The sequence below is a fragment of the Cinclus cinclus genome, chromosome 2, assembly GCF_963662255.1.
Source record: "Cinclus cinclus chromosome 2, bCinCin1.1, whole genome shotgun sequence".
NCBI lineage: Eukaryota > Metazoa > Chordata > Aves > Passeriformes > Cinclidae > Cinclus > Cinclus cinclus.
In genome coordinates, this window is record NC_085047.1 from 44,628,646 (window position 1) to 44,655,237 (window position 26,592).

General features: G+C 36.4%; 1 protein-coding gene across 1 annotated transcript in view; it reads right to left on the reverse strand.

Annotated features, from left to right (window-relative positions):
- Window positions 1–3,341: 3,341 nt before the first annotated feature.
- Window positions 3,342–26,592, reverse strand: part of CWF19L2 (CWF19 like cell cycle control factor 2) — a 60,965-nt gene continuing 37,714 nt past the window's right edge. Inside the window, exons 12-19 of the mRNA XM_062514630.1 lie at window positions 25,159–25,284; window positions 23,786–23,923; window positions 14,258–14,470; window positions 12,495–12,611; window positions 8,236–8,391; window positions 6,922–7,002; window positions 4,974–5,075; window positions 3,342–4,092 (exon numbers count right to left, since the gene is read on the reverse strand). Coding sequence (XP_062370614.1) covers window positions 3,952–4,092; window positions 4,974–5,075; window positions 6,922–7,002; window positions 8,236–8,391; window positions 12,495–12,611; window positions 14,258–14,470; window positions 23,786–23,923; window positions 25,159–25,284 — 1,074 coding nt within the window. The 3' untranslated portion in view covers window positions 3,342–3,951. The remainder of the gene's footprint in view (window positions 4,093–4,973; window positions 5,076–6,921; window positions 7,003–8,235; window positions 8,392–12,494; window positions 12,612–14,257; window positions 14,471–23,785; window positions 23,924–25,158; window positions 25,285–26,592) is intronic.

Below are 26,592 nucleotides of genomic sequence, written 5' to 3' on the forward strand. Positions count from 1 at the left end.
CTTATGAACTGTGCTCAAACATTCAAAGAGTTGTGCTACACACAGGGTGAATATTGGAAGAACTGGAAGAGCTGTAATGCTTACAAAACAACTACAAAACCCACAACTGAAACTAGCTATAAAAACCATCTAGAGACATAAGAGATCACTTGGCATTCCCAAATGAAGCCCTGTAACCTGTGACAACAGGCAAGAGGAAGCTGTACAGTGGCAACTGTGTATTTATGCCCCATTAAATATTTATCAGCTGTTTGCTGCTCATATCTTGACTTACAATGCTGTTCCAAAACATTTTCACATAAAATATCAGAACTAAGTAAGATCTTAAAATCACAGCAGAAAGAGCTGGGAGAGACTTGGAAAAGTCATCTTGTCTGGTCTCAAAACCAAACTGCATCTATTTCTCATTCCAGATTGGCAGGTGACCAATAGTTGTGCATCAATGGCCAGAAATCACAAACCAGAAAATTTTGAATAAAAATATTACCTCAAAGACAGCGGTCCAAGAAGAATACGTTCAACTTTATTCTAAAATGTTAACTGTACTTGTGGGTTTTTGCTAAATTTGTTTTTACTGGATATATGCTCTAGGGTACTCGCTTTACAAAAGCTAAAAATTTAAAAATAATGCATTTATGCATTTTGAGCTCTAATACAGAACTTAAAAGTCATTAAGTTCAATTTCAGGCTGCATGCTGCCCTCAGATCACATGTACAAAGACACACGCAGCCTAAGCACTGAGGAATTAACTTTCTACAACTACCTACACATCAAGAGCTCAGACTCTGCTTTCTCTAATGTAACCAGTGTGCTAGATGTGCCTTTGTGGATAGTGTTTAGGTCACACCCAGGAGCCAGGGAGGGTAAAGAGGCTTGTAGATACAGATGTTTTGAACTCTAGTAACTAGTCCTAGTTTACTAGGATATTAAAAATCTAGTTTACAAAACAGCTACACTTAGAGCAAGAGTATAGCAGCCTGTGCTTCCAAGACTTTTTACCCATAATCCAGTCGGAATTAGGAAAACATACTTTAATGAAAAACGGCAAATGCAGAAAACAGGAAATGCTGAAGAAATTTCAATCAAAGAAAGAACTCTCAAAGGAGCCAAATTTCTCCTCTTCCATGAGATTTCAAGAGATTGGTGAACAGTCATGAGAATTACTATTAATCTTAACATGTTGTTTTCAGAAGAGTAGGAGCACATATTACACAATCTTCTTGCAACACAGGGCAAGACACAGATATAATCAAGTGTCTGCTAAATCACACATGTAGATTCACTTGAAGAAAGAAGATCCTTTTCCTCCCTGGTCACACAAAAGAGTACAAAGAAGCACATTTACAACATAAGAAACATAAGAAATCAACAACATAAGAAACAACATAAGAAATCAAGTTTACAATCCCTGCTTTCCCTAAAGAAATCTGAATTAATATTTTCTATCTGTTAGTGCTAAAGAACTTAGTTATTAGGTATTCTTTCAGATGAAAGGTCTATTTAAAATTTTTTAGTATTTATAAGAGTAAGGACTGAAGTCCAAGGAAACCATGCCTTCCAAAAGTGCCCTAACAAGCTGTGTTGACTGTCACAGCCTCATGAATATTTAGAGACACTTATGAGGAGGAACAGCTTAACCTGACAATATGCTTTTCTAGCCTGTGACCAATGATGACAAGATACTATTCTCAGTGTATGTGGTAAACATAGTCTCCCATTACGAAAACTTCTAACAGGGTAAGATTTCTTATTTTCCTGTATCACTAGCTTAAATTACTCTTACCCCATATTTCAGAGTCCTTTTCAAACAATACCAGTAGCTTTGTAGTTTTGCTGAAAGCAGAACAGTGAAATATGCATAGATCATGAGTCAGAGGACTTTTCTACATACAAGTTGGATGTTCTTTGTGAAACATAGCACTTCCCTTGAGGAAGGAACACAAATTCCGAGAGAAGTGATGTCAGAAGAATTGCATTTCCAGCACAGCACTGGATAAAGACTTTTCTATGGCCTTAAAAGACAGTCACCTCTGCTGCTTCCAGCCATCATCCCCGGGGGCAGATGAGACTGGAGGCTACATATGTTTTCAGAGAAAACAAGTTTTTAGTCATGCTTTACACCATCAAAGACTTTGCTTTAGCTAAATTTGGTTCACCATTGCCATATTCTAAGCAACTACTAGCAGCTACTATTTCACATCCTATTTGCTAAACAATCTTCCAGCTAGCCTAAAGATCAAAATTTACTGAAGAACAGTAGAACTGTCCCTTTTATCCACAGCTTGCTGGTGAACACAGTTTAAATCAGACATTAGATGACTACAATCATCATCAAAGCCTACTTTTAAGTTACTTCTCTTGCAGTGGCACCAATTGACAAAGATCTTACAGAAAATAATTCACAACACAGCAGATTTCTATGTCTACCAGACTTATTTGCCGAAACGTGGCAGTGAGGTAGGAACAGGGAATGCACCAGATCTTCAGCAAAGCTGCAGAAGACCACCAAGGGACTAGAAATAAACACTTATTCGACCCCGTAATATTTAGTGATCCATTTCTTAATTTGAGCAGTTCATAATAGTCAATAGAGCAATAGCTCAGCAGAAAAAGAACAGGAAGCACATTGAGACACTTACACAAAGCCTTAACCTCTCCTATACCAAGGGCATTCCACCTTCCACCGTTTGTAGCCTCTCCCTGTAGCACTGCAGCCTTCTGTTCACAAGTCTGCACCCTTTCCCTTGTGCTGCTGCAATGTTTCCATCCATGTTCTTCTGTCCTTGTATCCTGTTCTCCTTGCTCTCCTAACTCACTACCTGCAAAGCCCAAGCCTGCTATGTCGGGGTTTCCCCAGGAAGTGGTGGACACTGATGCAAGAATCACCCTTTTCCCACCTCACACTTCCCTACCCTCATTTTGTATCTTGTACACAAAAGAAAAAAACAAATCTCGCAAATAAAATGATGGAAAATGGTCCTTGAAATAGCACGCAGACATTTCCTAGTGACATCCATGCTTAACAATCAATTAACATGCAACTTATGCCTCTGGTCAGAGCATGCTTCAACCAGTTCTAACAACATCACAAGCAGGAAAAACAAGTAGGGATTTTGAGCTGCTCTTGATGAAAACTGTTAGGGTAAAGTATTATCAAAAACCACCTGTGGCACAAGAGGGGATTCCCAGGGGAGAAGAGTCACTTAGGGAGATCCCTGCAATGATTTTCTTCTTTGCTGGCCATCAGAGAGCATTTTCCCTTGAGATTCTTCTTTCACTGTTACTAAAAGTAACTGTTACTATTAAAACTGTCATTTGCCACCACCAATGGACTGTCTCATTATCCTTTGTGCTTGAAAAACACTACTTCATATTGAAAGAAAGTACAAAAAATTGCATTCATCCTTGTGCAGAGGCACAACAGCAAGTTTTTCAATCACATCCTTCATGAATGTTTGTGTTACTGCAATAACCTCAATTTAAAGACCACAAGGACACAAAATCAGACTATTTTCTGTACAATTTGCTTCTGCAGCAATGTATTTGTATTAGTCAAAATGTTCTTAAAATGTACACCATATTCAACAAATGTTGACCATGATAATTAAGCACTGGCTTAAAACAATATTAAAAAATATCAGGTGTCTCAAAGATTATAGAAACTCCAAAAGCAAAAGTTATATTTTTAAGAACACAAATGGCCACACGGATATTATCCTTTTGGCTTAGCTGAAAAAGGAAAAACTAAACTCATTGTACAAATCTAGTTTTTCAGGCTTGAAGGTACATGTGATCCAGTGTCCGAAACAAAAACAGATCATCAGCAATTAAACAATATCCTACATTTTAAAGTATATTAACAATGTGTAACACACTGGTGTTATTCTTAACACCTGAAGTATCCTTTAGTATAATTCTTGGCTAATATAGTCCTTGACTCCAGGTTGTTCTCATTCTTTCTTTTTGGTGAAGTCATATGGTTTCCACCACTGTGCAAACTGCAACACCTTTTTCCGCTGCTCCTCAAAGTTCTGTCTGATTCCTTTTCTCCAGAGCCTTGGTTCCAAGTCCAGCATGCCACCAATAATTTCCTTTGCAAGTAAAAGCAAGATAGATAACAATAAATACAAAATTACCATATTACCTAACACTATCTTATAACAGAATAAAGAAATATGTATTTTCAAATTATGAGCTGTCCATTTTCTTCAAGTGCTAATTAAAACTTGAAATTCTGAAAAATATGCCAATTAAAACATAGAACTGCAGTTGTTACATGGTTGCCTCAGCAAAACTCTTGCAAGCACAGCAGACTGATGTACTGCTTAAACATCCTAACATTGCAAGACTGTTAATGCATTAGTGCATTTATGATTAAGGTGAATTCAGAGAAAGAAAGCTGCCTGCGCTTTGCTGTTTCTAGTGTTATATTTCTTCCCAATCACTCTTCATGGTTTTGCAACACTGACTCTTTCAGAAAATGTTTTCTGTGACATAATAAAGAATGGAAGAATTTATTACAGCTCTCCCTGTATATACATACATATAATGAGTAGCAATTTAACCACAGGAGGGTCTTGGTAGTAGTTGTCTGTGAGTCTGTATGTGTATGCACACGAATTTATACAAGCAGGTGTCAGAGCACCTATGTATCAATACTGTGACCATGAAAATTCTAAAGTAGATGCAAGTATCTTCCTTCTATAACATTATATGCCTATAATGTCAAATATCAGCAGTTCACATCAAATGAACAGAAAAACAAATTTAGAATCACAATCTCAGTATCAGCTAGTGAAAAAATCAACTACTTCATTCAACAAGCTAAGATAAAACGACTCCTCAAGAAAAGAGAGATAATAAACTCAGATAGGGCACATCAAAGTAACTGTTCTAGCAGCATCCTGGTTTAATTACTTAAATTTTCCAAAACAGAGTATAATTGGTAAATTAATCTTTTATGTAATAATACCTTTCCAAAGTAATGAGGGAAATTGTGTTGATCTTCAATCACATGAGCAAATCCTCCCTGAAGGCCAAAGTCCACAGAAAAGTATGGCAACCCTTTAGGAATCTACATATGCAAAAACACATTTTCAGATGTTTAACAAACATTGTTGGCATTTAGTCAACCTCCCCACAGGAGAATGAATTTGAACATGGTTTTGCAGTTGACAGTATCACGTTTTATTTTAAACTACCTCTCAAACCAACTACACCTAGGATAAAATTGCAACAGAGAAATAGTAAAGCAGTAGTAAAGGAAAAGTAAGGGAAAATAGCAACATATAGCAACTGGACAAAAAGACAGTGAAGAAAGGATGGGTGGGGTGGCAGAAATTCCAGAGGCCACAGCTATAGCAGGTAAGAGATGGGCACACCAGGCTGCAGTGTGTACAGTGGGCAAATGCCTCCCTGACTCCATATCTCTAAATTACATAAGTGTAACAGAGATTTTAAGACAACCACTAGCAAACTGCATTTATTAAAGACAAGATGTTGACTGTTAATAGGAAATATTTATCCAGTGAGAAAAGTGACACTCAGGGGGAAGGGGAAACACCTTTTTGGACAGCAGATTACCAGAAACCCTCTCTGTGTGAATGGACAGATATTATCCTTAAGTTGCCAAATCAGACAATAATTCTGTCAGCCTGGGGTGGGGGTGGGGAGACACTGGATATCCACCACAACAAAGATCCTTTTATTGCTACAGTACTGCAAGTCATTTCTGCTGTTTCACTACAACAAGTTATGTTTCACTGCTTTTATTGTTGAGGATGTTTCCGTACTGGCAAGATTTACAAAGCCTCTAATTCATAAACATTTCCTCTGCTACAGTCTAAATAACCATACAACTTTCAGGAGGCATGTTCTATACATCACTTGAAATACTGACTCTAAAAATAATTAAGATTTAATATAGAGAAGCACTGTAGCATAGCAAGAAACATTTAACACCTTAAATGGACTTTAAAAAAAACATTAAATAATGAAAAATGGGTTGGCAGGTGACACCTTAAAGCAAAGGTCAGCTTTGTCTTATTTCTCACAATTTATGCACACAATCCACCCACTAAGTGATGTCTCAGCTATGTCTGATCTTCCAGCCAGGTACCACCATTTCCCAGTACAACTTCCCAAATTCCCAAACCTCAATTCAGTCTCTAAGACAAACTCTCGGATCTTCTTGAAGCCTACAGATATTTCCTACCCTACAATAATATTAAAATCACACAACTGTGTAACAATTTATGTTCAGATACATTGTATTAATGTAAAGAACCATCCTGACTTAATGTGAAAATTGGCCTACCTTCCATAAATATGCAATAGTCACAAGAATGTATGGCTATATAATACATATCTTCTGCCTCAGTATTAAAATTACAGAACAATCTTTGAACCTAACAGATCTAGCATTATTCCTTTAAGATTTGTTTATAAAAAGATGTTTCATTTCAGTATCCAGGAGACAGAGCGGGTACTGTTCCCTTGTTTTACAATAAAAAGATTCATAATGCTATTTATATTTTCAGTTCATAAACTTAGCAACATAAATGGCTGTTCCAGGTTAATAAAAAAGACACACCATATTTGTTCAAGGAAAGTAATTTGCAAATCTTTGATCTACCCTAATTCTTTAAGTTAATCAAGAAAATTATGCCAGTACGTGTCCTCAAAGTATCAGCTTTGTTCTTAACTAATGCTGGCAGCTTAGTCCACCAATTGTTGAAATAAATGGGAATCTTTTCCATAATGTCAGCTAGGAGCGCAGACTGGTAATTTTCCTCATAGCTATGCCATTTTCTGCCCTAATCTAATTGTGTTCCCTTTCTTCTCTCTTTGAAACAATTAGTAATGGAAAAATGTTAGAAGAATTTTATGATAAATTCAGGGTACAACACTTCATTACTTACAGATTTCCGAATATCTTTTGAAGAAAGATCAATTAACTTCTTGTTCATGGACCACTCTTCATCAGACTCCATTATAGCTTTCTGTAAAATGATTTTATCTAAAGGTGAAAATAGTCCTTCATACAGCAAATGAAGAATCAACTGTAGTGCAATACATTGTAGTAGTGCAAGTAACAAATACTTCTACACAAAGTAACTTTTTTTGGGTAACCTTTCTCATTTCCACAAGCTACTTTACAGACATCAGATGGTATCTTCAGACCCACCTAAGTCAGTTTCTCTGTTTCTTCTTTATTTTAAGTTTTGCTGGACACAAGTTTCAAATAAAAGGTTATATTCTCTTTTACGCACTCCATACAAAATCACTTATGAATTCATTACACTAAATGAGTCTTACTTCTCTTTTAAAAACTGAAAGAATACAGCTTAGAAGGACGATTGTCCTTAAAAACCCACTTGACTCTGTATTCCCCTAGTATGGAATTGGGTACAGTGGTAAAACACAAGTTTTACCAGCACCTGAAGCACAGCAGACAGATCTAACAGGCAGAGGGTTTCAAATGTGGTAAAAGTTACTGCATTGTTATTCACCATACTGCTGCCCCACTTCATCAAAACCTAATCACATTATTTCCAGAAAGCATAAATAGTATTTCAAAAATCAAATAAAATAATTTACTTATAAAAGGCAAACAATGAGTCAGTTGCTGAAAGCTGAAAGGATGGAGTTCCAGGCAAAAGCCTCAATGAACCTTTTCTTAAAAGGTCAAGGGAAAGAGACCAGAAAAGCTATAGAAGAAATACCTATCATGCTGTAGAATGTTCATCAGAGGCCTGAGACACATGTAACATTTGGGCTTACTGAAATAAAATGGGGGTGAAACAATATCTACATTGGTATTTTTTAAAATAGGTAACACCATTTTCTCATTTAATGCTTGCCAAGGCACAAGTGTATTGTGTTTTAAGTTTATACTACAGCACTCAAGTAAGAAGTACTGCAATCCTTAAAGGACTTCAAGAGACTACAGTTCTCTCATCTTCTTCCAGTATCTGCAGTGCAGGGGGACTTGGGACAAATGCTCAGTGAAAAACAGCCCTTCCACTGACTACTTGAAAAACTGAATTATTTCACACTGCTTATTTTAAGATCAAGGAATATTAGCAGAGAATGGATCCAGAAGAAGGATCAAAGAATACGTATTTTAAAAAATACCACCTGAATATCAAAAATGTTTTCCAGAAACAGATTAATTATATATATATATATATTTTTTTTTTTCAAATTACTTCAGAAAAAACATTTTCATGTACCTTAAAGTAGATTGGAGCCACATCTCCTACTTCTTTTGGAAGAGGAATGCATTCATATACCATATGATATCGCTTCTTCATACTCATGTTTGTTTCTAGGAACACACAGTCCAAGTCTTTAGCTTCAAACATTTTCACCAATGCATTTCGGAACATCTGTTTAAAGAAAAAAGAAAGTGTTTTTAAACCAATTTTGCAGAACTTTCACATATAATGTATTATTTCACTAGCATATTATATTTGCAATAAACTAACAATAAAATGGAAAACAGTAGCAATCATACTAGGAAAATTCTGTATTATTTACTAATTTGATATTAACTATATATCGTATGATAAAAACATAGGAATCCTAGGAAACTGTTCTGAAATACACAGTATAATTAACAATATAAACTTAGTTTTAAGAAATACCACGTATTTTTAGAGCTGAAATTGAAACAATGTTGAACTTCTTAACTGTAGTGCTCCATAAAACAACATGGCTTTAACAGTAGGTCCCAAGCTCGCAATTTCTAAGAAGGTAATGACCTGGCTTTTACTGACTATAGTTACAATTACCCTTCTACAACTCCTTCCAATTATACAGTTCAACAACAACAACAAAAAATTAAAAGGAAAGTATTTCCACTAGGCATGTTTGATCTTTAAGTAAAATATTAATAATTGCCTCAAAAAATAAATCCATCTTCACTGTATGGAAGCAAAGCAAATGTAATACTCAATGCATTGGCCTCAACCTACATTTAACAATTCCCTGTCAGGGGGATAAGGTGCTGCACCTATTCAAAGTGTATTTCAGTTAACAATTCTGATAGCTCCAGTGTCCTGCACACACCCAAGAGACCCTACAGCCTCTTCTACCTGCTGGGGCTCTGGCTGCCCATGTAGGTGGATAGCTCTGATGTGCTGCAGTTGTGAACTAGATTGGATCCAGCAGAAAGAGATGGGGTATTAAAGAGTGGTGAGAAGTGTGGACCTGGCCCCCTGTCACTCAGGAGCTGCAATTAAGACCAAGCTGTCTCTTTTGGTACTTGCTTATGCTGTTTCAGGGGATGCCTGTGCCCAGACAAGTGCCTGGCAGTTCTTGGCCCTGACTTCATCTCACACCTAAGCCATCATTATAAACTTGCCTGGCCATCACTGGGCCATGGATGACCTTGCCTACTACCATAGGAACACTCCTGGCCTGGTACCATGGGAGTGTGCCTTGCCAATGAGATTACCTCCTCCACTTGCCTTGCCCAACACCTTGAAGCCCTGACTTGCTTTCCTGCAGAGCAGCTGGTTCTGGCTGTTCCTGGCTCTTGACAGTTGACATTTACATCCAAGGTATGCAAGAGCGTCATTCTATAGCTTGCAATGTTCAGATGCTGAACAAATTATCAAGAATAAGGGATGATTTTTGAGAGTCATTCAAACTCATTTTCAAGTGCACAAAAAAATCTTACTTTCTGATAGAGTGAGAAAGTTTCTGAAAGTTTCTCAAGAGCTTGAAAAATTCTTTTTTAAAATTAAGATTTTTGTCTTACACATGCTTCTATACCCTTTCCACAGGGTAAACCAAGAAATCACTGAAATGGTAGGAGCCTCATAGGAGCCAAGGTTCCATAGTCCTAAGACTCACATAGTTCATAGGTAGTCCTTTTTGCACTAGTATTTTTTTCCCAATTAACAATGCTCAGAAGTACAAACAGCACCACAAAAAGGATAATGCCATCTAAAGTTTTAAGATTTCTTGTATTAATGTAAATGGAGAGTTGATGAATCAAACATACATAAACAAATACACATCATCAACATCAGCAAATACTGAAGTAAAATAGAAGGGAAAAAATCACTACCAGGTTTTCAATGCAACAGGACAAGAAATTGAGCTCTCCATGCTTTTGCCATCTTGCTCAGCATGAATCAAACCAGAGTCTAAGAAACGTGACCAAATCTGTATCTAAACTAGGCATTTAAGCTCTTCAAACCAGGCCCTTGTGTCCTGAATTCTTCCTCACTAATGAGTTGCTCCAAGCTGTGACAAGAGAATGCTACCATCATTCCCCCAAAGCAACTGATGAATTACAGCCAGAAGACACTGCCCAAACACTGAAATGGGACTCAACAGTGCAGAGCAACAAGCTACTCTGGATTATCAACTTTTTGTCTTCTCCTTTTCACTCCAGCCACCAGACCTCTACTTCTGAAACACACTCAAGCAAGCAATGTGGTGAGATACCAAAGGCTGAGAAAGACTATTACAGCTGCTACCCTGCAGCATTAATTGAAATACAAATCCACCAAAAAGCCTAGAATATCAGCAGATGTTAGCTAACTTTCCCCAGTTGCATTTTCTTGTTTTTAAATAATTGGGCTTTTCCTCCAGATTCTGAGCAAACCAAAGCATCAAGAATAATTAGCACTGGAAAGGAGAAAACCATCCATTAAAGGGAAGTAAGAAGGTTTGGCTTATGCTTGGATGCACACAATATTAATACATGCAACAGTTCAGTCAACAAAGAATGTGCAAAGATTTGTATCTTTTCATATTAAAAATATTTCATGCATATTTGCTCTGGCAAGTGAGCACATCAGCGTCTAAACTACACAATATGTTAAATTCAAGAGCTTGAAGGCATACAGTATGAAGGAAATTTTTTAGCTTTTCTCCAATATAACCTAAAAAAAAAACAAAACCAAAAAAACCAGCAAAAATAGTTAGCCAAAACACATGCTTCATACAACACTTTAAGTGTGGTCATTTCTTTCCCTTCAACAGTAATAAAAATTATGTCTATGGCATTAAAGTTAGTTTAGTCATTGACTCTCTGCTCATACTCTTGCTAAAGCTTTCCAGACTCCTTATTCTGTAACACATAGAAGTTTGGGGGGAAAAAAGTCATGTAACCATCACTTTCCAAAATACTTCGCTGCAAAGAAACATCTAAGCTGTGTATGAATATATTCACAGGATCACAGGATAATGGTTTTAGCAACTAGTTGCCTTTTTTAGCAAGTGAAAGACTAGTGGTGAAGACAGGGACTACATTTGCTTACCTTTTCCTTATCCTATTTTCTTTCTCATACAATTTTAAAAATCATAATTGTTTATTTAAGAGCTTAGGGTAAACAGAAGATCTAGGATAAATATATTTATCACTTCTCTGCATGCTCTTTTGTTCCTCCCGATCCTACTTGTTGCACTTATTTGCTTCTTATCCAACTTTCTTAGGCATTTCTGTCATGTGTAAGAGAACTCCTTTTCTTTCTGGCTGGAAGGGAGCATAATTTACTATATAAAACCACATCAGACATGAGACTCAGTGTGGGGAGCAAATTTGAAAAGTCAGAGAATCTATCTGCCAGACCTGAGGCAAGACCAATGTTATTTAAATTATTACAAACTTACAAGTGATGCTAGTTTTAAATCTCAGCAAATACAACAATGAAGCCTTTCTCTAGTTTGATATAGTCTCCAATATTTCAATGTAAGAGGTTGCAAATTTTTTCTCCCTTGTAATAATCCTCATGGCAGGGGTGGGGGATTGACAAACACAGACAATCTCTTAAGCAGAAGCTTGTTACATCCTCCCTTGATTTTCCATCTCCAAAGAAAACAGAACTCACAATCTTCAAAATGTCCCCATAAAAGAGTTGGAAAGCACAACCCATCATGCTTGGCACTTTATTTTAATAATTATTTTCAAAAAAGGTAGAAAATTGGATTCAAACAGGGATCTCATTCTTTTTAAGAGTAAGACAGTTCTCTTTTAATTGATATCCACCCAAAAACAGATTTAAAAACTTAAGATATGTAAACAACATATTTGTATTTCATTTTAGGTGATCTGCCTGCTCTGACAATTCTTTTATTTTCCTCGGTACTTCCAAGAAAATCCTATTAAGCCAGTTACTCTATTTTCTGTAAGGATCAGCTGTGCCTACTTCATTTCCAACAGACATTCCTCTAACATGGTTTCAGAGACCTCCAAGGATGCATGTTCTGAAGCATTCCAGGAAACTTCTTCTAGTGCTTATAAATCGAAAATTTGCCTCAGTATTTACCCTGCCTCTCTTTCCTGTTAATATTTGACCACTAATTTTCATCCACAATGTGAGAACATTCTGCCCCTTAGTGGAATCAGAATAGAGCTGCCAGACTGCAGATCATGAAAATTCAAACTTATGACTTAATACTAACTTATTTGTTGTTATCCACAACAAAATTGTTTTACAAAAGTGTTAGAATATGAGACAGTTTGTCAGCAGACCTGTATTTCTTCCCAGATGTCTTCATCCAAAAGAGTGGCTGCAGTATGGTGCTGTAGAGGGGCTATCAGGCAGTGACCTTCAGTAAGGGACTGACTGCTTGGTAGAGACAAGTACACCTAGGAAAAGCAAACAAAAACTCAAGTGTCCAGTTTTCCAGCATTAAAAACCTTCCCATTGCTGAGGCTAATAAAATCATCATTTGCTAAATTCAAACCAACAGAAGCCATTAGCTGCTAATACCAGCAAGGTATTAGCAATTTCAGTGCTTTTTAAAAGGGCCCATTATCCACCAGCAGCTCAAACGAACCAGTAGTATCCAGAGAGCAGTTCCACCACCAAGGCAGTAATATCAGCCTTATAAATCAACTGGTATCACAGCTGTAATGAAATCACACTGTTTAGTGCATTCCAGTATTCTTTAATATAGATTCATAGCCGTATGCATTTTTAATAATATATATATAAAAATATATCTATAATGTGTACTCTGTGTCATGGTTTAACTGGCAGGCAGCTGGCATCAAACAGCTGTTCATTAACTCCCTGTTCCCAGTGGGATAAGGGGGAGAGAATCCAGAAAAAAAAAGCAGAATTTGTGGGTTGAGATAAAGACAGTTTAAAAGGACAGGAAATTAAGTAACAATGATAATAACAACAACGTACAAACCAAGTGATGCACAAAGCAATTGCTCACCACCCACCAACTGCTGCCCAGCCACTTCCCAAGCGCTGGCTCCTGGCCAACTTTCCCCCAAGTTTATCCACTGAGCATGATGTTATATGGTCTGGAATATCCCTTACGTCAGCTAGGGTCACCTGTCCTGGCCCTGTCTCCTCTCAGCTTCTTGTGCCTCTCCTGCTTTCTCACTGGAGGGGCAGTATGAGAAGCAGAAGAGTCTCTGGGCACTACTTAGCAACATCTAAAAATATCAGTCTTACTAACATTACACTCATCCTAAATCCAAAATACAGCACTGTATCAGCTATTGGGAAGAAAAATAACTATCCCAGACAAAACCAGGCTGTATATTTATCCATCTATTAGATAGATAATCACAGATTATATACACAAATATACACATAGATATGCATCTGTATTAATACGCAATTTATATATATATATATATATATAATCTCTAAAACAAAGGAATGCAATATACCCTAAAACATATCTATGCATCTAATTCCTTTATTTATAGTTTCAGATCAAATAAAAAGAGCAATAACAAATGAAAACTGCAGATTAAGAAAATTACAAAAAAGGCTATATTGAAGTATTTCAGATGTTATAAACCCAAATATTTATGCAACTTCTAAAAGCATTAACAGAAGCAGAAAGGTTTCCAAACCAAACTTCTGTCTATTTCAAAGGATTTTAAGCTTACAAATTGAATTCTCTACCTAAGTTTCTTTGATATCAAGATACAGTTCTTCACTAGTTCAAATTTCCTCCAGTGAAGTGTGATTTAATCTTCCACAAATCCACCTACAGTTTAATCTCTGCACTGAGATCTTTCATTATTACTCCTGTCTTCTACAAACATGAAGTCCTGACATCAAAGATTAGCTTTAAAATTCATGACAGATTTATATCTTTTTCCTTCTCACCCTTGATGAAGTTGTGGAATCAACTGAAAGAGCAAGAAAAGGAAGATGCAGAACAATAAATCCTTCCATAGAAGCAATTTTGTTCTTAATTTTAAATACTTTAACATAATTTCATTTTTATTTATACATTTGTGTTAAATTGCTTTTTTCTTACCTTGGTGCCAATTGCAATAATAAGATGTTTAGAAAGTTCACTGCTATCAAAGCAGTAGGGACACTTTTCCATGCATGCAGTGAGTTGCTGGTGCTCACGGATTGCTTTTCTTCTTTGTACTTCCTCCTCTTCCCCACTGCGTGCTCTCTTGGCTGCTTTGGAAACAAACATGTCGTCCAGAGTGTAGTACTCTCTGTCAGTCTTTTCCATGAGCTGAAAGGATATGCAGAAAAATTGTACATATTTATAAAGCAGTAAGAAAAAACACTTAGCCCTTTGTAGTATTCTTCCTTGAGAAAAGCAAGAAGTACATAAGCAGTAGAATTTGCTCCTTTCATATGGCATCTGCTGCAGATGAAATCACCAAGTATCTCTCCTGAGAGTAGTCATACACAATCTTAGCACAGATATTAAAATATAGATATGTGACAGCTGTGAGAAGAGTATATTACTATATTCCATTTCAAATTAAGGGCTAGGTATTTCAACATTATCTTGACATAACTTCAGCTATCTTTAAATAGATGCATAATTTCATATATCATTTATATTATATATTTTATACTCTACCTTTTCCTCCTCTCATTTTATGACTATCACTAAATCATCCGTTGTGAAATAACTAGACCATGACTCTGCACTTCGTATTCAAATTCTGTGAAAATATGCCAACAGTTATTCTTACCAAGTGAGCAGGATTAAGCCATTTTGGGAAGAAAACAGTCTTTGCCTTCAATACTAGGTCTTTCTGAGTGCACCTGTTGCATGCCACAACAAATCTTAACATATTTTAGGATACTGACTAGGGTAGCCCTAGCAAAGGACTAATGTTAACTGAAGACATTTGGAAGGCATGCTATCATAACTCATGCACAGTCTCCAAATTAAAGAAATTCTTCCAAATATCCCAGGCATGGTTCTGTAGATAATGAAAAAAAAAAAAAGACAATAGCTCTTGCTTTTCCCAAATATTGTAGTTCTCTTAACACAGAACAATACCTAATTTTAAATATGCTCAGTACTTTCCTCATCAAACAACTGATGAGAAGCCTCGTTAATATGTGGAAGATTAAATCACACTTCACTTTATTCAGCTATAATACACTTAACTGCTTATGTGCATGTTCTACTGGAAGGCACTGCAGACTAAAATCAACAGTTCAAGAGTTCATTCTTCTTCTGTTTTACTGTAATGCTGTAATTCTATGTTTACCAGAAAAAGGAGATTCCTGAGATTTAGAAACAATAGGTAGTGGTTTTGGTGTCTAAAATCAAGTCTCTGTTCTTCTGTCATATTAGCATTAAAAAGGTAAAGTTAGACCTGCAGCAGAAGCACTGCTTAGAGAATAGCAGCATTTTGTTATTACTAAACATAAAATTTGGGGGTTTTTTAAAATAAAAACTCTGCCATGAGAATGGAAATACACAGGATGCATGACCGTTGGCAGACTGGAAGGAAAGGAAGAGTGGAAATCACAACATTTTGGCTATCAGGACTATCACAGGTAGCACAGAATACCATTACTACTTTGCTCTGCTTGCACTTAGAAGTAGTCATGGAAATTCCTGGTTTGGTATACACAACCTCTTTTAAATAACAGTACTTTTCAAAATACTCTACACAATCCCTTGTGATAGAATAAATATTCATCTTATTAAACAGCCTGGAAGATGCCTCTCTTAAAGATGGATAAACTGCTGCATACAACATGTTATCTGGGATCCAAAGCAAAATTCTTACATACAAAATAGCAAACTTTTATAAAGTAGGTGCTGTCCAAAATCCAGATTTTGTTTCTTCTGGCACAGTCATTACTGACAGATCATAGAACCATACAATGGTTTAAGCTGAAAGAAACTTTAAAGATCACCTTCCTCTAAGCCAAGCTGCTCAGGGCTCCATCCCAAGCTGGTCTTGGACACTCCAGGGATGGGGCATCCACAGCTTCTCTGGGCAGCCTGTCCCAGTGCCTGACTTCCCTCAAAGTAAGGAATTTCTTCTGAATAACTAAACGAAATCTGCTCTTTTTCTGCTTGGGGCCATTACCCCATGTTGTATCTGCCTGTGTGAAAAATTGCTTTCCCTCTCTTTTCTAATCCCCCTAGAGGCACTGGAAGGTGTTATAAGGTCTCCTTGGAGCATTCTCAGGCTGAAGAACCCCAACTTTCTCAGCCTGTCTTCACAGCAGAGGTGCTCCCTCCCTCTTTTAAAACATCTATACTTCTATTTGTAAAATAAGGTGCCCAGTGAATTTTGCCAATTGCATTATTTGGCTGTAACTAAATCTCTCAAAAAGAAGTTAAAGGGAAATTAAAGAATAAGAAGAAATCATTCTCTAAAATGCCAGAAGGAAAGCAAGTAATCATTTAAAAACCAATTTCTTTCATACATATATTCTTCCACACAAAAGACGGAGCTAGCACACATCCAAAGAAGGACCTATGCTGCTGTATAAGAGTTGCTGAAAAGCTGCTGTTCTGCATCACAGATGCAGCATCACACCTGCTAAACATGAAAGCCAATGTACTTTGGAAATTATGCATTTAGTTCCCTTGCAATGACTGATATTGTTTGGTATCAGCCCTTGCTGCTCAGGTGCTGCTCAGGTGCTGCACAGAGATCAGAAAGAAGCAGTAGACATTCTGATATATCAGTTTAAAGTTAGGATGTCTTACAATACATCACTGTATTACCTAAAGCAAACAAAGGAAATTCAGGTATCCATAAGGGCAATGCACCTGAAATCCTTGTTTTTACCAGACACTAAGCAAAGCCCAGAGCTGTGCTAAATTGACATGTTCACAAGAGATCAGCTCTGCAGTCCTCAGTCTTCTTTTTCCTACTTCACTTTTCATTGCTCTGGGCTTATCTGCCACATTCTTCCTTCATATAAACCCTCTTTTTTTTCCAGCTTTCCCTTCTGTTTCCACAAGCACTGATGAACCAGAGAACACAAAGGCATCTTTAGGACTCTTAGCACCAGGCAAAATGACACGGCCTCCCACATCTCATAGCATAATTGTGCAACTATGTAATTTCTACCATCCATCTGATTTTCCACAAGCAAGATGCAGTTTTCATTTAATCAACAGAGAAGAACCACAATTGTGCTTGCCCTGGTCAAGAGAGGCCTGTAATACTCAAACATTTACACAGCAGTCAAGGAAGGCATCCAAACTTCTCAGGAGCCTTCTGTGATTTCATTTGGACAGCTCAAATACATGCAAATGTGGCTATAACCCAAGAAAAGCAGTGAGATCTCTAACCATTCAGCACAGGAGTTTAGAAAGAAACCAGCATCTGACTATACATAAATTAGAATAATTTGAGAGAGGGAAAAATTACAGTGTTGTATTTTCTGATTAAATCCTTATCATGATAATTACCATGAATATGAATATATTACATGAATTATTTCATTACATAACATTCTGTTTACCAGATAATTGAAGCCCTTTTTAATTTGTTACATTAGTGAAGCCATCAGGCACCATGGCATGGGGCTACTTCCTAAAGGAACTCTTGCAAATCTCAGCAAGGTACACTGCAAGGTCAGCCTCATTTTCCTGCCAACCTACATTCAGGCCACTGGTACCATATCTCAGAGCTTGATTTTAAACCAATTCTGTTTTTCTTATTCCACAGTAAAACCCCTGGAGTATTATACACTGCTGGCTTCCTACACAATCCACCTCAAGTATGCTGCACGTTGTATCTCTTATTGCTCTCTCTGCTGCTATTACTTGCTTTTTGGGTGGCCCCTTCAAATAAAAAGCCCTGCTAAAGAATTTAATATCATTGTGATACTGAAAGGAAACCTTAAGAGACAGAACTAATGATCGAGATTATACTTGTATAATACCTTAAATATACTTTGTTCCCCCTTCAAATTTCCTTTGAAATCTGAGGATGAAATGGGAAATTCTATTAAACACAATTAGCAGAGGAACAAAAGATACCTGCATGGTTCCAGTGTGGGTTATTTTCAGCTTTTTTGTACTGTTTCTTTTCTGCTTATTTTCTTGCTCCAATTTGTATGCAAGTATTGAACTTCTGCTTTTCCTGTTTCCTTGCTAACGCAATCATAGCTAGAGTTACTTCCATATAAGCTAATAAAAGTGCATCTGCTTGAAGAATTTCTGTGGAAAAAAGAGTCTATAGATTGTATAAAATGTATCAGTTTGGGTTTAAATTGTCATGGCAACACTGACGTCTTTAAATGACAGAGTTAATATTTGTGGAATGTTGTATCATAATATATTTTAGGAAGCTGCAAAGTAGAATAATCTATTATTTTAGAATACAAACCTGAGTGACATAAGAATACATCTCATTACATTTAAATTTATTCAGCATTTAGCACCTATTCTGAACAACAAAATCACCTCAGAAAAGTTTTTCTGATCTTAAATAGTATTTGCTTAAGACAGAAAAAGACAGAATTTTATCATGTTAACCTTATTACAATTCCAGTCTCCCTGTGAACACAGACATTTGAATTTGTAGGTTTAGTTCATCGTATAATTCAGTGAACAGGCATTTTCAAAACCTATCACCACACTGAATTAAATAATATTTTAAACACATAGTATCAAAGCATTTTAAGATATCGGTGCACAGAGTTCTTCTAAGGCCTGTGTCACTGACAAGAAAAGATTACCCACCATGCTGGTGAGCAAAGTAGTTCAGGATTACCTTTGAATAGCAGAAGTCAAACAAAAAACAGATGAAAGAGGACTGCTTAATGGCTAGGGACCAACCTCCTTTTTGTTTCTGCTATTTGAAACAAAAACTGTAGATTTTGCTATAAGTAGTTTTTAGGACAGAAAAAACTTTATATAAAAGTCAGTGGCATAAAATGTAAACCGAAAATACCTTCAGCCATGGAATCTACCAGTAAAATTCTGATTAGCATTTAACTTCACAGTTATTCCTGGCCATGCTTTTAATGTCTAAGAAAGACTGTCCTGCACAAGTCTTCATTTGCATCATATTTTGCAATTTTAACATAATCCTGGTAGAGTCCTAAATGCTTATGTAGCCATTTTATATGGGCTACATCTACACAGCTCTTACTGTTCCCAGATTTATTCCCTAATCCACCTGTCACTGTTGTTGATTTGTTTCCACATGCAGGAACAGCCTTAATTTTGTGTCCACACAACATACACAGAAGGATGTTTAGTGCATTGAATTGAAACACAGCAGAACAAGGTGTTGGAAATTATTTCTCTTGGGTTATCACAATAATTTTTTACAGCAAACCATGTACATGATCTTTAAGTAAATGTAAAAAGCTATAGGGCACCAGAGCTTTGCTGGCTTTATCATGTCTATTAAATATTGTGCTAAATTGCTTCACCATCTGAAGAAAGCGACGAAAAAGGCTCATTACGTAATAGTAGCAGCAGCAACATTTTGCATTTTTCACTTTAGCTTCTAAGTTTTTTTCAAGAGTATTATTTTGGTTTATGATGATGGAAATGCAAAATTGAGAACAGGTAGATTTGCACAGCAAGTAAAAATGATAAGGCTGAAAGTAATTTTCCATTTTACAGACTTTTACAGGATCAAGGAAAGGCAACATGCAAATTTCCTTTTTGCAAACCTATAATACCAGAATACCTCTTGGCTAAATCCATAAAGGAAGGTCAGCATTACTAACAAAGCATTTTATTTTTCACTGCTAAACTCCTCTTAGGAATTATTGCATGTATTTTAAAATAAAGTTAGTTTCTGGCCAAAATGAAAATGTCCTGATGAACAACACAAATAAATTGTTCTCTCTTTCTTTAAGTAAAATATAAAAAGGAAGAAAAGTGCTTTAGCAGAATTAATACATACAAATACAAGGTTATTTCTCTTGAGGCAATGTTCTAGGAATCAGTCTCTAAACACCCACAAGAATCTATTGACATAAGTGAAAGGATTACGTAAGTCTTAACAGCATGAATTTGGGAAAATTGAACCACTTACAACAGTCAGAGGCTGAAGAAACTACAGACAGGGTACTTAAAGCTATCAGTAGTGAAAATCTAAGACTTCACACATAATTTTTACTCTAGAGATGTCAAAAAAAAAACAGTTTTCAAATGTTTTATTGACTTTTTTTTATCCTAAAGTCATGGTTCTACAGCAGTAGAACAGAGAAGCAAAACCACTTTCAAAGGTGAAGAAAATAAAAAGCAGAAATAGTGATTTTAATTGATGTTTTTTTTTTCTTGAGACATAACAGTGAAACATGAACAAATCAAACCCTAGGTCTGCTTTTTTTCCATATATAAGAAAGATATATAAAAAAGATCAGTGTTGGGTTTAAAAGGTTTTTTTCACCACTGTAAATTAAAGATTTGGGCCTTTTTCATGGTATTCATAAAACTGACATAATAGCATGGCTGTGGGAAAGGCAGCATTTCAAATTGCTGAGATAAATGACACCCACATCAGCCACCTTCAAACAGAGGCCAAAGGGCAACAGGAGGTAAAAGCCACAAGCACAGCAGTGTTGTCTTAAAACCATGACTACAAAAAATAAGAATGGACAAGAGGGCAGTGATAAGTTGGAATCTAAATTTAAAACAAAGACTCAACAGGTAAACGAATAGCAAGGAGACAGCAAAATCCCTCCATCTCATGTTGTTGAGATCTTGAGAAAAAGAGGTGGGAAAAGCATTTAATAAGTACAAGTATGGCTTGAACATTGAAGATTTTTAGTCGGTCAATCTGAGCAGGAGTCTGGCATGACATAACATACAGACTTCCACTTGCCAATGGGATTAGACAGAGGTCTCATGAACATAGACCTTGGGTCTACATACTGATATTTCTTCCGAGCCCCATTTAAGAAAATAAATCCTTTCATTAATTATGCCCTTCTATTTCAACATCCCCATCTCTCTGTACAAAACTGCAATTATGTTATTATCTTCAATAACAACTAGGCTGTATTTCATTTGAAATACCATTAAAACACTAAATATCAGGAAAGTAACACTGATCTAGAGCAGAGCATTCAGCTGTGTAAAATTCAGAAAACATGCTGGTCTGTTCTCATTCTGTTCCCATTTGTGAGTGCAGTGACTATTTTCTCCATCCTCAACAGCAGTGGGGATGGAAGTTTCTTTTGGGCATGGTCTGGGAAAGTGATAGAAGCTCTGGGAAAATCCATTAAGGAAATAATAGTGCCCTAGGCAATTCACAGTGATTAGATGAATGAAATTATCAAATAGAATTTAAGGCTCTCCTTTCTCCCATCCTAGGTAGGATATAATTTGTAGACTTGCAGCAGTTTCCTCCCACCACTCTTCTGCAATACAACAGATTAATTTTTGTGAATAATTTTTTCCTTTCTCAAATGAAGGCAGAAAGAGAATGTAATTTGTATATGTCAAATCTGTGTACTATGTTATCACACTAAAACTGGCAAAAAAGGTTTGTTTGCTAGACTTCCTGGCTGGAATAAAACACCTTGCTGAAACGACTGGAGAGATGCAAGAATTTTGAAGACTAACTTACTGTGCGCCAGATCATAATGCAGATACTCCATGTAGTATAGGCTTATAAAGTACATAAATGATCATCTAGAACATCTGAGATCACACCCAAATTTTTCAGATTGCTGCCAACACTTCAGTGGTAACACTGATCTTGTGCGGTGAATAAGAATGCATTCTACAGACATGGGAAGACATGGAAACCACAGACAGGCCTAGGAGCCAGTTTCTTAATCTAAGATCAAGAAACAACCAGCATCTGGAGAAGACCATCACATTTTGTGGTGAAAGGATATGGGAATCACCTGCACAGAAACCACCAAAATCATTTTAGATCTTAACAGCAATTGGTATCTGACATGCTTCTTTTTATGAAAGCTGAACAAAAATACTTTCAAAACCTAAATGTGACATTGCATACGACTGAAGGACTGAACTGCATGAACTGCAACAGTAACAGCTTTGACAAACTATCTACTTTGATGACATTACAATACACTTAACCAGTAAAAAAATAGTATGGCTCAATCTTAAAAGGTTAGTCAAAAGCTTGTTCTAATAAAATCATGTGATATAGTACATCTTTGCCTAGTAACAAAAAAGAAACACATCATGTAGCATCTGATCCAAAGCTCACTGAAGTTAGTAGGAATTTAGAGCCTTCCAAAACTAAAATGAAGTATTTGCATAAGCTAGGAAACACAATACATTCCTGTAACATTATTAATAAACTCTATCCTTCAAAAAAAACAAACAAAAACAAAATGAGAAAACAAAAACAAAAATGAAAGTAAAAAGAAAAGGAAAAAAAGCCTTTAGAATGGAACATACTAAACCCAGTTGCTTTCTCATCCGGTGTGACCATTTTATGTTGCAAAATCAGTCCCCAGCAATCACTAAAATGTATGGGAGAAAGTTCATAGAACTAACTCTTCTGCTACACATATGCAGCTTTCAGCATTTACTGTGGAAGTCCTGAGCAAAAACCTATTTAGATCTCCCTATTCAATATTTAACAATGAAACTGTATTTCACTAGGTTGCTGTATCTTTTTTCGCTCCCACTCGCAATTAAGACCTCCACTTGTATTTCATCTTCTACAACACAAGTTCTACAATTACCTTCTTCACTGAAAAAAATCTCAAATCACTCCTTCATGTTAAACTCTTGTTCTGTGGCCACTTCCCATATAAGAAACAAAAACAGTTGTATTCTATTAAACTTTTATGCCAATTGTTCTAGTCTAGCAGCTGCCTTCTACCCATCCACCCACTTCCCCCAAGCTGAAGAAAATTTGTTTACTTAGGTTTTCTTCAAATGGCCACTGCTCTGTGCCCTTGATTACAGGGTACGCTTTAACAGCTTGGGCAGCATTCAAGATACGGGTGCACCATGCATCCACTACATGCTTTAAAATGTTCCTAAATCCTCCCTTTTCATAACATCCAAAATTCTGATCCTCCTTTTAATCAAACCAGTACCGAGATGATGTTTGCAGATTCACAACAACTCTCAAATCAAGCATCAACAGCCTCTTATATATATACAGTCATGGCCTCACTCAGCTTAAAGATCACCAACATTTTGCCTTTACCACCCTTGTCTTTTATCTGAATTTATTGCCTCAATACCTATGATGGGATCTCTTCCTTTTTATTTGAGAGTTCTATAGCATAATCTCCTGGGTCTGAACTAGACATTTAAATTCCTTTTATACACATAATGGCTTTCAGATGGCATTTAAAATAGGATAGGTGACTCAAATCACTGAAATATGTACATCTCTCCAGTGACCCTCTAAAGTGGATCTTAAGAATCAGCTCAGATGTGCCACAATGTTAGAAAAATCCCCACTTTGTAGCTGGAAATTCTACAATTTACAATGACCCCTATTTTTGACAGTCCCACATAATTATGTAACCATAAACAATTCCCATCTTCCTCCAGGCCTTCCCTTTACTGAGGCCTCATGTTCTACCTGATATTTCTAATAATAACTTGCTGAATTAAAAAGTCGTACACACAATACCTTACCTTTGATGCCATACGCATGAACAGTAAGTTTTGATCCTCTGCTGTTCTCATCTTCTCATTTTTGACCAAATCCTTCAGGTTCATACTGTCATCATCCTGAAAATACCTTACTCTCTCTTTATCTACATGAGTAGGCATCTGGAAGCAAACGCATTAAAAATAAATATTAACCTAATGAGAAAGATCAGATATAAAACTCAGACCCAAACAATTTTAACAGCTTTAAAGAATCATGAATCAAGCTAAGCAGATCCAAAACAACTGGGCTAACAGCTCCATTTTATCTAAGAGAAGAACATCTTTCCCTTCCTTCAATTGCATCAGTATGTCTAAATAAAAATATAGCCTCTTCCCAAAGTCACTATATCCTTAACCTCCTTAAGGTATCAGAGCTACAACATTACCACTCAGGAAAGGTAGACAGTACTTCACTGAAACACTTAATTAGCTCATAAAAATGAATTATTCTAGAAAAGTAATTATCATTATTGACAACTCTAAAGCTTTAGTAAAGTCACAGACATTACTGAAACAGTAATCACAGAGAGTACTGAAAACTTGTGTAAATACGGTACCTCTGGGAAATGTTGCTATCTTAGACAGAGTGCACAAGAGAACAGAGATGTCCCTTAGGACAGGACTAAACTACATTCTGAAGGAGCACAGGGAGTAGTCATTAACATAAAGCAGGATAGCATTTTCCAAAATGGAAACAACAGGACGATGACAACAAATTCCTCACCCTCTTGTGTATTTCACTTCTCCATAGCAGTGCTGCAAACTGACCTGTTCTACTAATCAAGAATGCTTGCTAGAATTATGAGGTGATGTCACCTCCCCTTATCTCAAAAAGATCAAAGTGCTACTATATTTACTGCTGGAAGCAATTACCCAAAGAATAAAACACTGCTCCAGCTTCCAAGCTTCTTATTGTTCCCCAAAGCACTTTGTTATAAAGATTAGCTCATAATTATTGTTATCATCAGTAGCCATATTTTTTATTAGAGCTAAAGTGAAATTAGCCCCTGAGACTTGAGCATCTCAGGAAAATCTTTCTTAATTCAGAATTATTAATCTCTGCTAATCTTTGTTATTTACATAACTTTATATAATATAAACTAAGAGACTGTGGTAACTTCCTTGGACATGCATGTAAATAAGCCCTAAAGTGATCCCTTGGGAAATACAGTATGAAAATAAACTGAATATATGCTTAATAAATATGTACTCTAATACTTCATTACAATCATCTTCCAAAAGGAATTTTTTAACTATCTATTGACATTCTGATAAGATACTCATTAATTACGGCATCATAAAACTACAAAATCGTTTAAGAATTGCAGTTCAACACCCAGATTTTTAAAACTTACCATCTGCTGCTTTCTTCGTCCTCCTTTTGGCTCCAGTGGCTCTGTTGGTCCCATCACAGGCCATGCCCTTCCACTTCCATCTGTTCTGACAAGGACCACTTGTTCATCTTCTTGAAGGCTTGAAGCCTGTGTCAGATTTTGAGACATATTTTAAAGCAGATGGTATAAACAAGCCAAAAGAAATACCTAATCCGTATTAAATAAATGTTTAAAATCCTAAAGATTAAGTAACAGATTCTTTACATTTTGTGTGTTCAGTATAATTCAAAGTAAACAGTTTCACCTTAGTGAGGTATTCTTCTCACATTCAAATAGAAAAAAAGTATTAAAAATACATTCAATTAGTTAAAAGCAGGACTTTTCTTTCCAAAAGAACCAAGTTTGTAATTTTGGGTTTTTTTTTGCATAAAGCTTTATCTCCAGAAGATACAAAGTGCTTCTGGTAGAGTTAAACAGATAATATTTTATTAACATACACCACCATCATTATAATGCTGTGTTCCTGAAAACCATCTGAAAAGATACAGCCCATTACCACTTCTTTTGTGGACTGGGGGTGTGGAGAATGACCACCCTCACCTCAATCACCCAAAAAGTCACAGAACGTGTCTTCATTGAAAGTCCTTCATAGGGGTGTTCTCAAACTTAAATAAAGATATATTTTATACATACACACACAGGGGGGAAGGCAGAAATTCTTTACCAAAAAGTAAGTATTTCACTATCTAAAATATTAAGAATATTTTGAAAAATAATTTAAATGCCTGTGAACTTCCTGATTATACTCCAAAGATGTTCAGGTAAATAAGCCAATTAAATTAGAGCATATAATGGGGTCACTACTTAATCAGATGATATTAGGACAGCCTTTGTCAAATTTTATAAACAACTTCATTAATCTCCATTTCAAACTGTTTTCTACCAAACTGCTTTCCACCTGCCATCCTTACCTAAGGAAAGCTTGTCCCAGAAACCCAAATAAAGTCTGGAAAATCTGTAGATGCTAAAGTATACTTCAACAGCTTAATTACATTTTTCCAAGGAAAGTCACCTAAGTTGGAAGTTATGGACCAAAAAGCTGCCTGGGTAAGCCAGACCTCTCTCTTCTGTAACACCAACAGCAAATCTCATTTTGCAAAGCAAACCAAGATGTCCAACACCACTCTTGCTCCAATAACAATACTGATATTTTCAGAGAATACAACACAACTTATTTCCAGAATCAGCCAGATACATGTTATCTGTCTGTAACCTGTACCTCACATGCTTCTTTTTCACATGGTAAGGGCTTTTGTCCCTATTTGGGAGGGGGAGAAAAGGTGGTTCACCCCAGTATGAAAAAAAGGCTGTGTGCATTCACCCCACACATGTCACGTGATAAAAAGGTCACACCTGACTGACTGAGACACAAACAGCCAGACTGGGGGGACCATG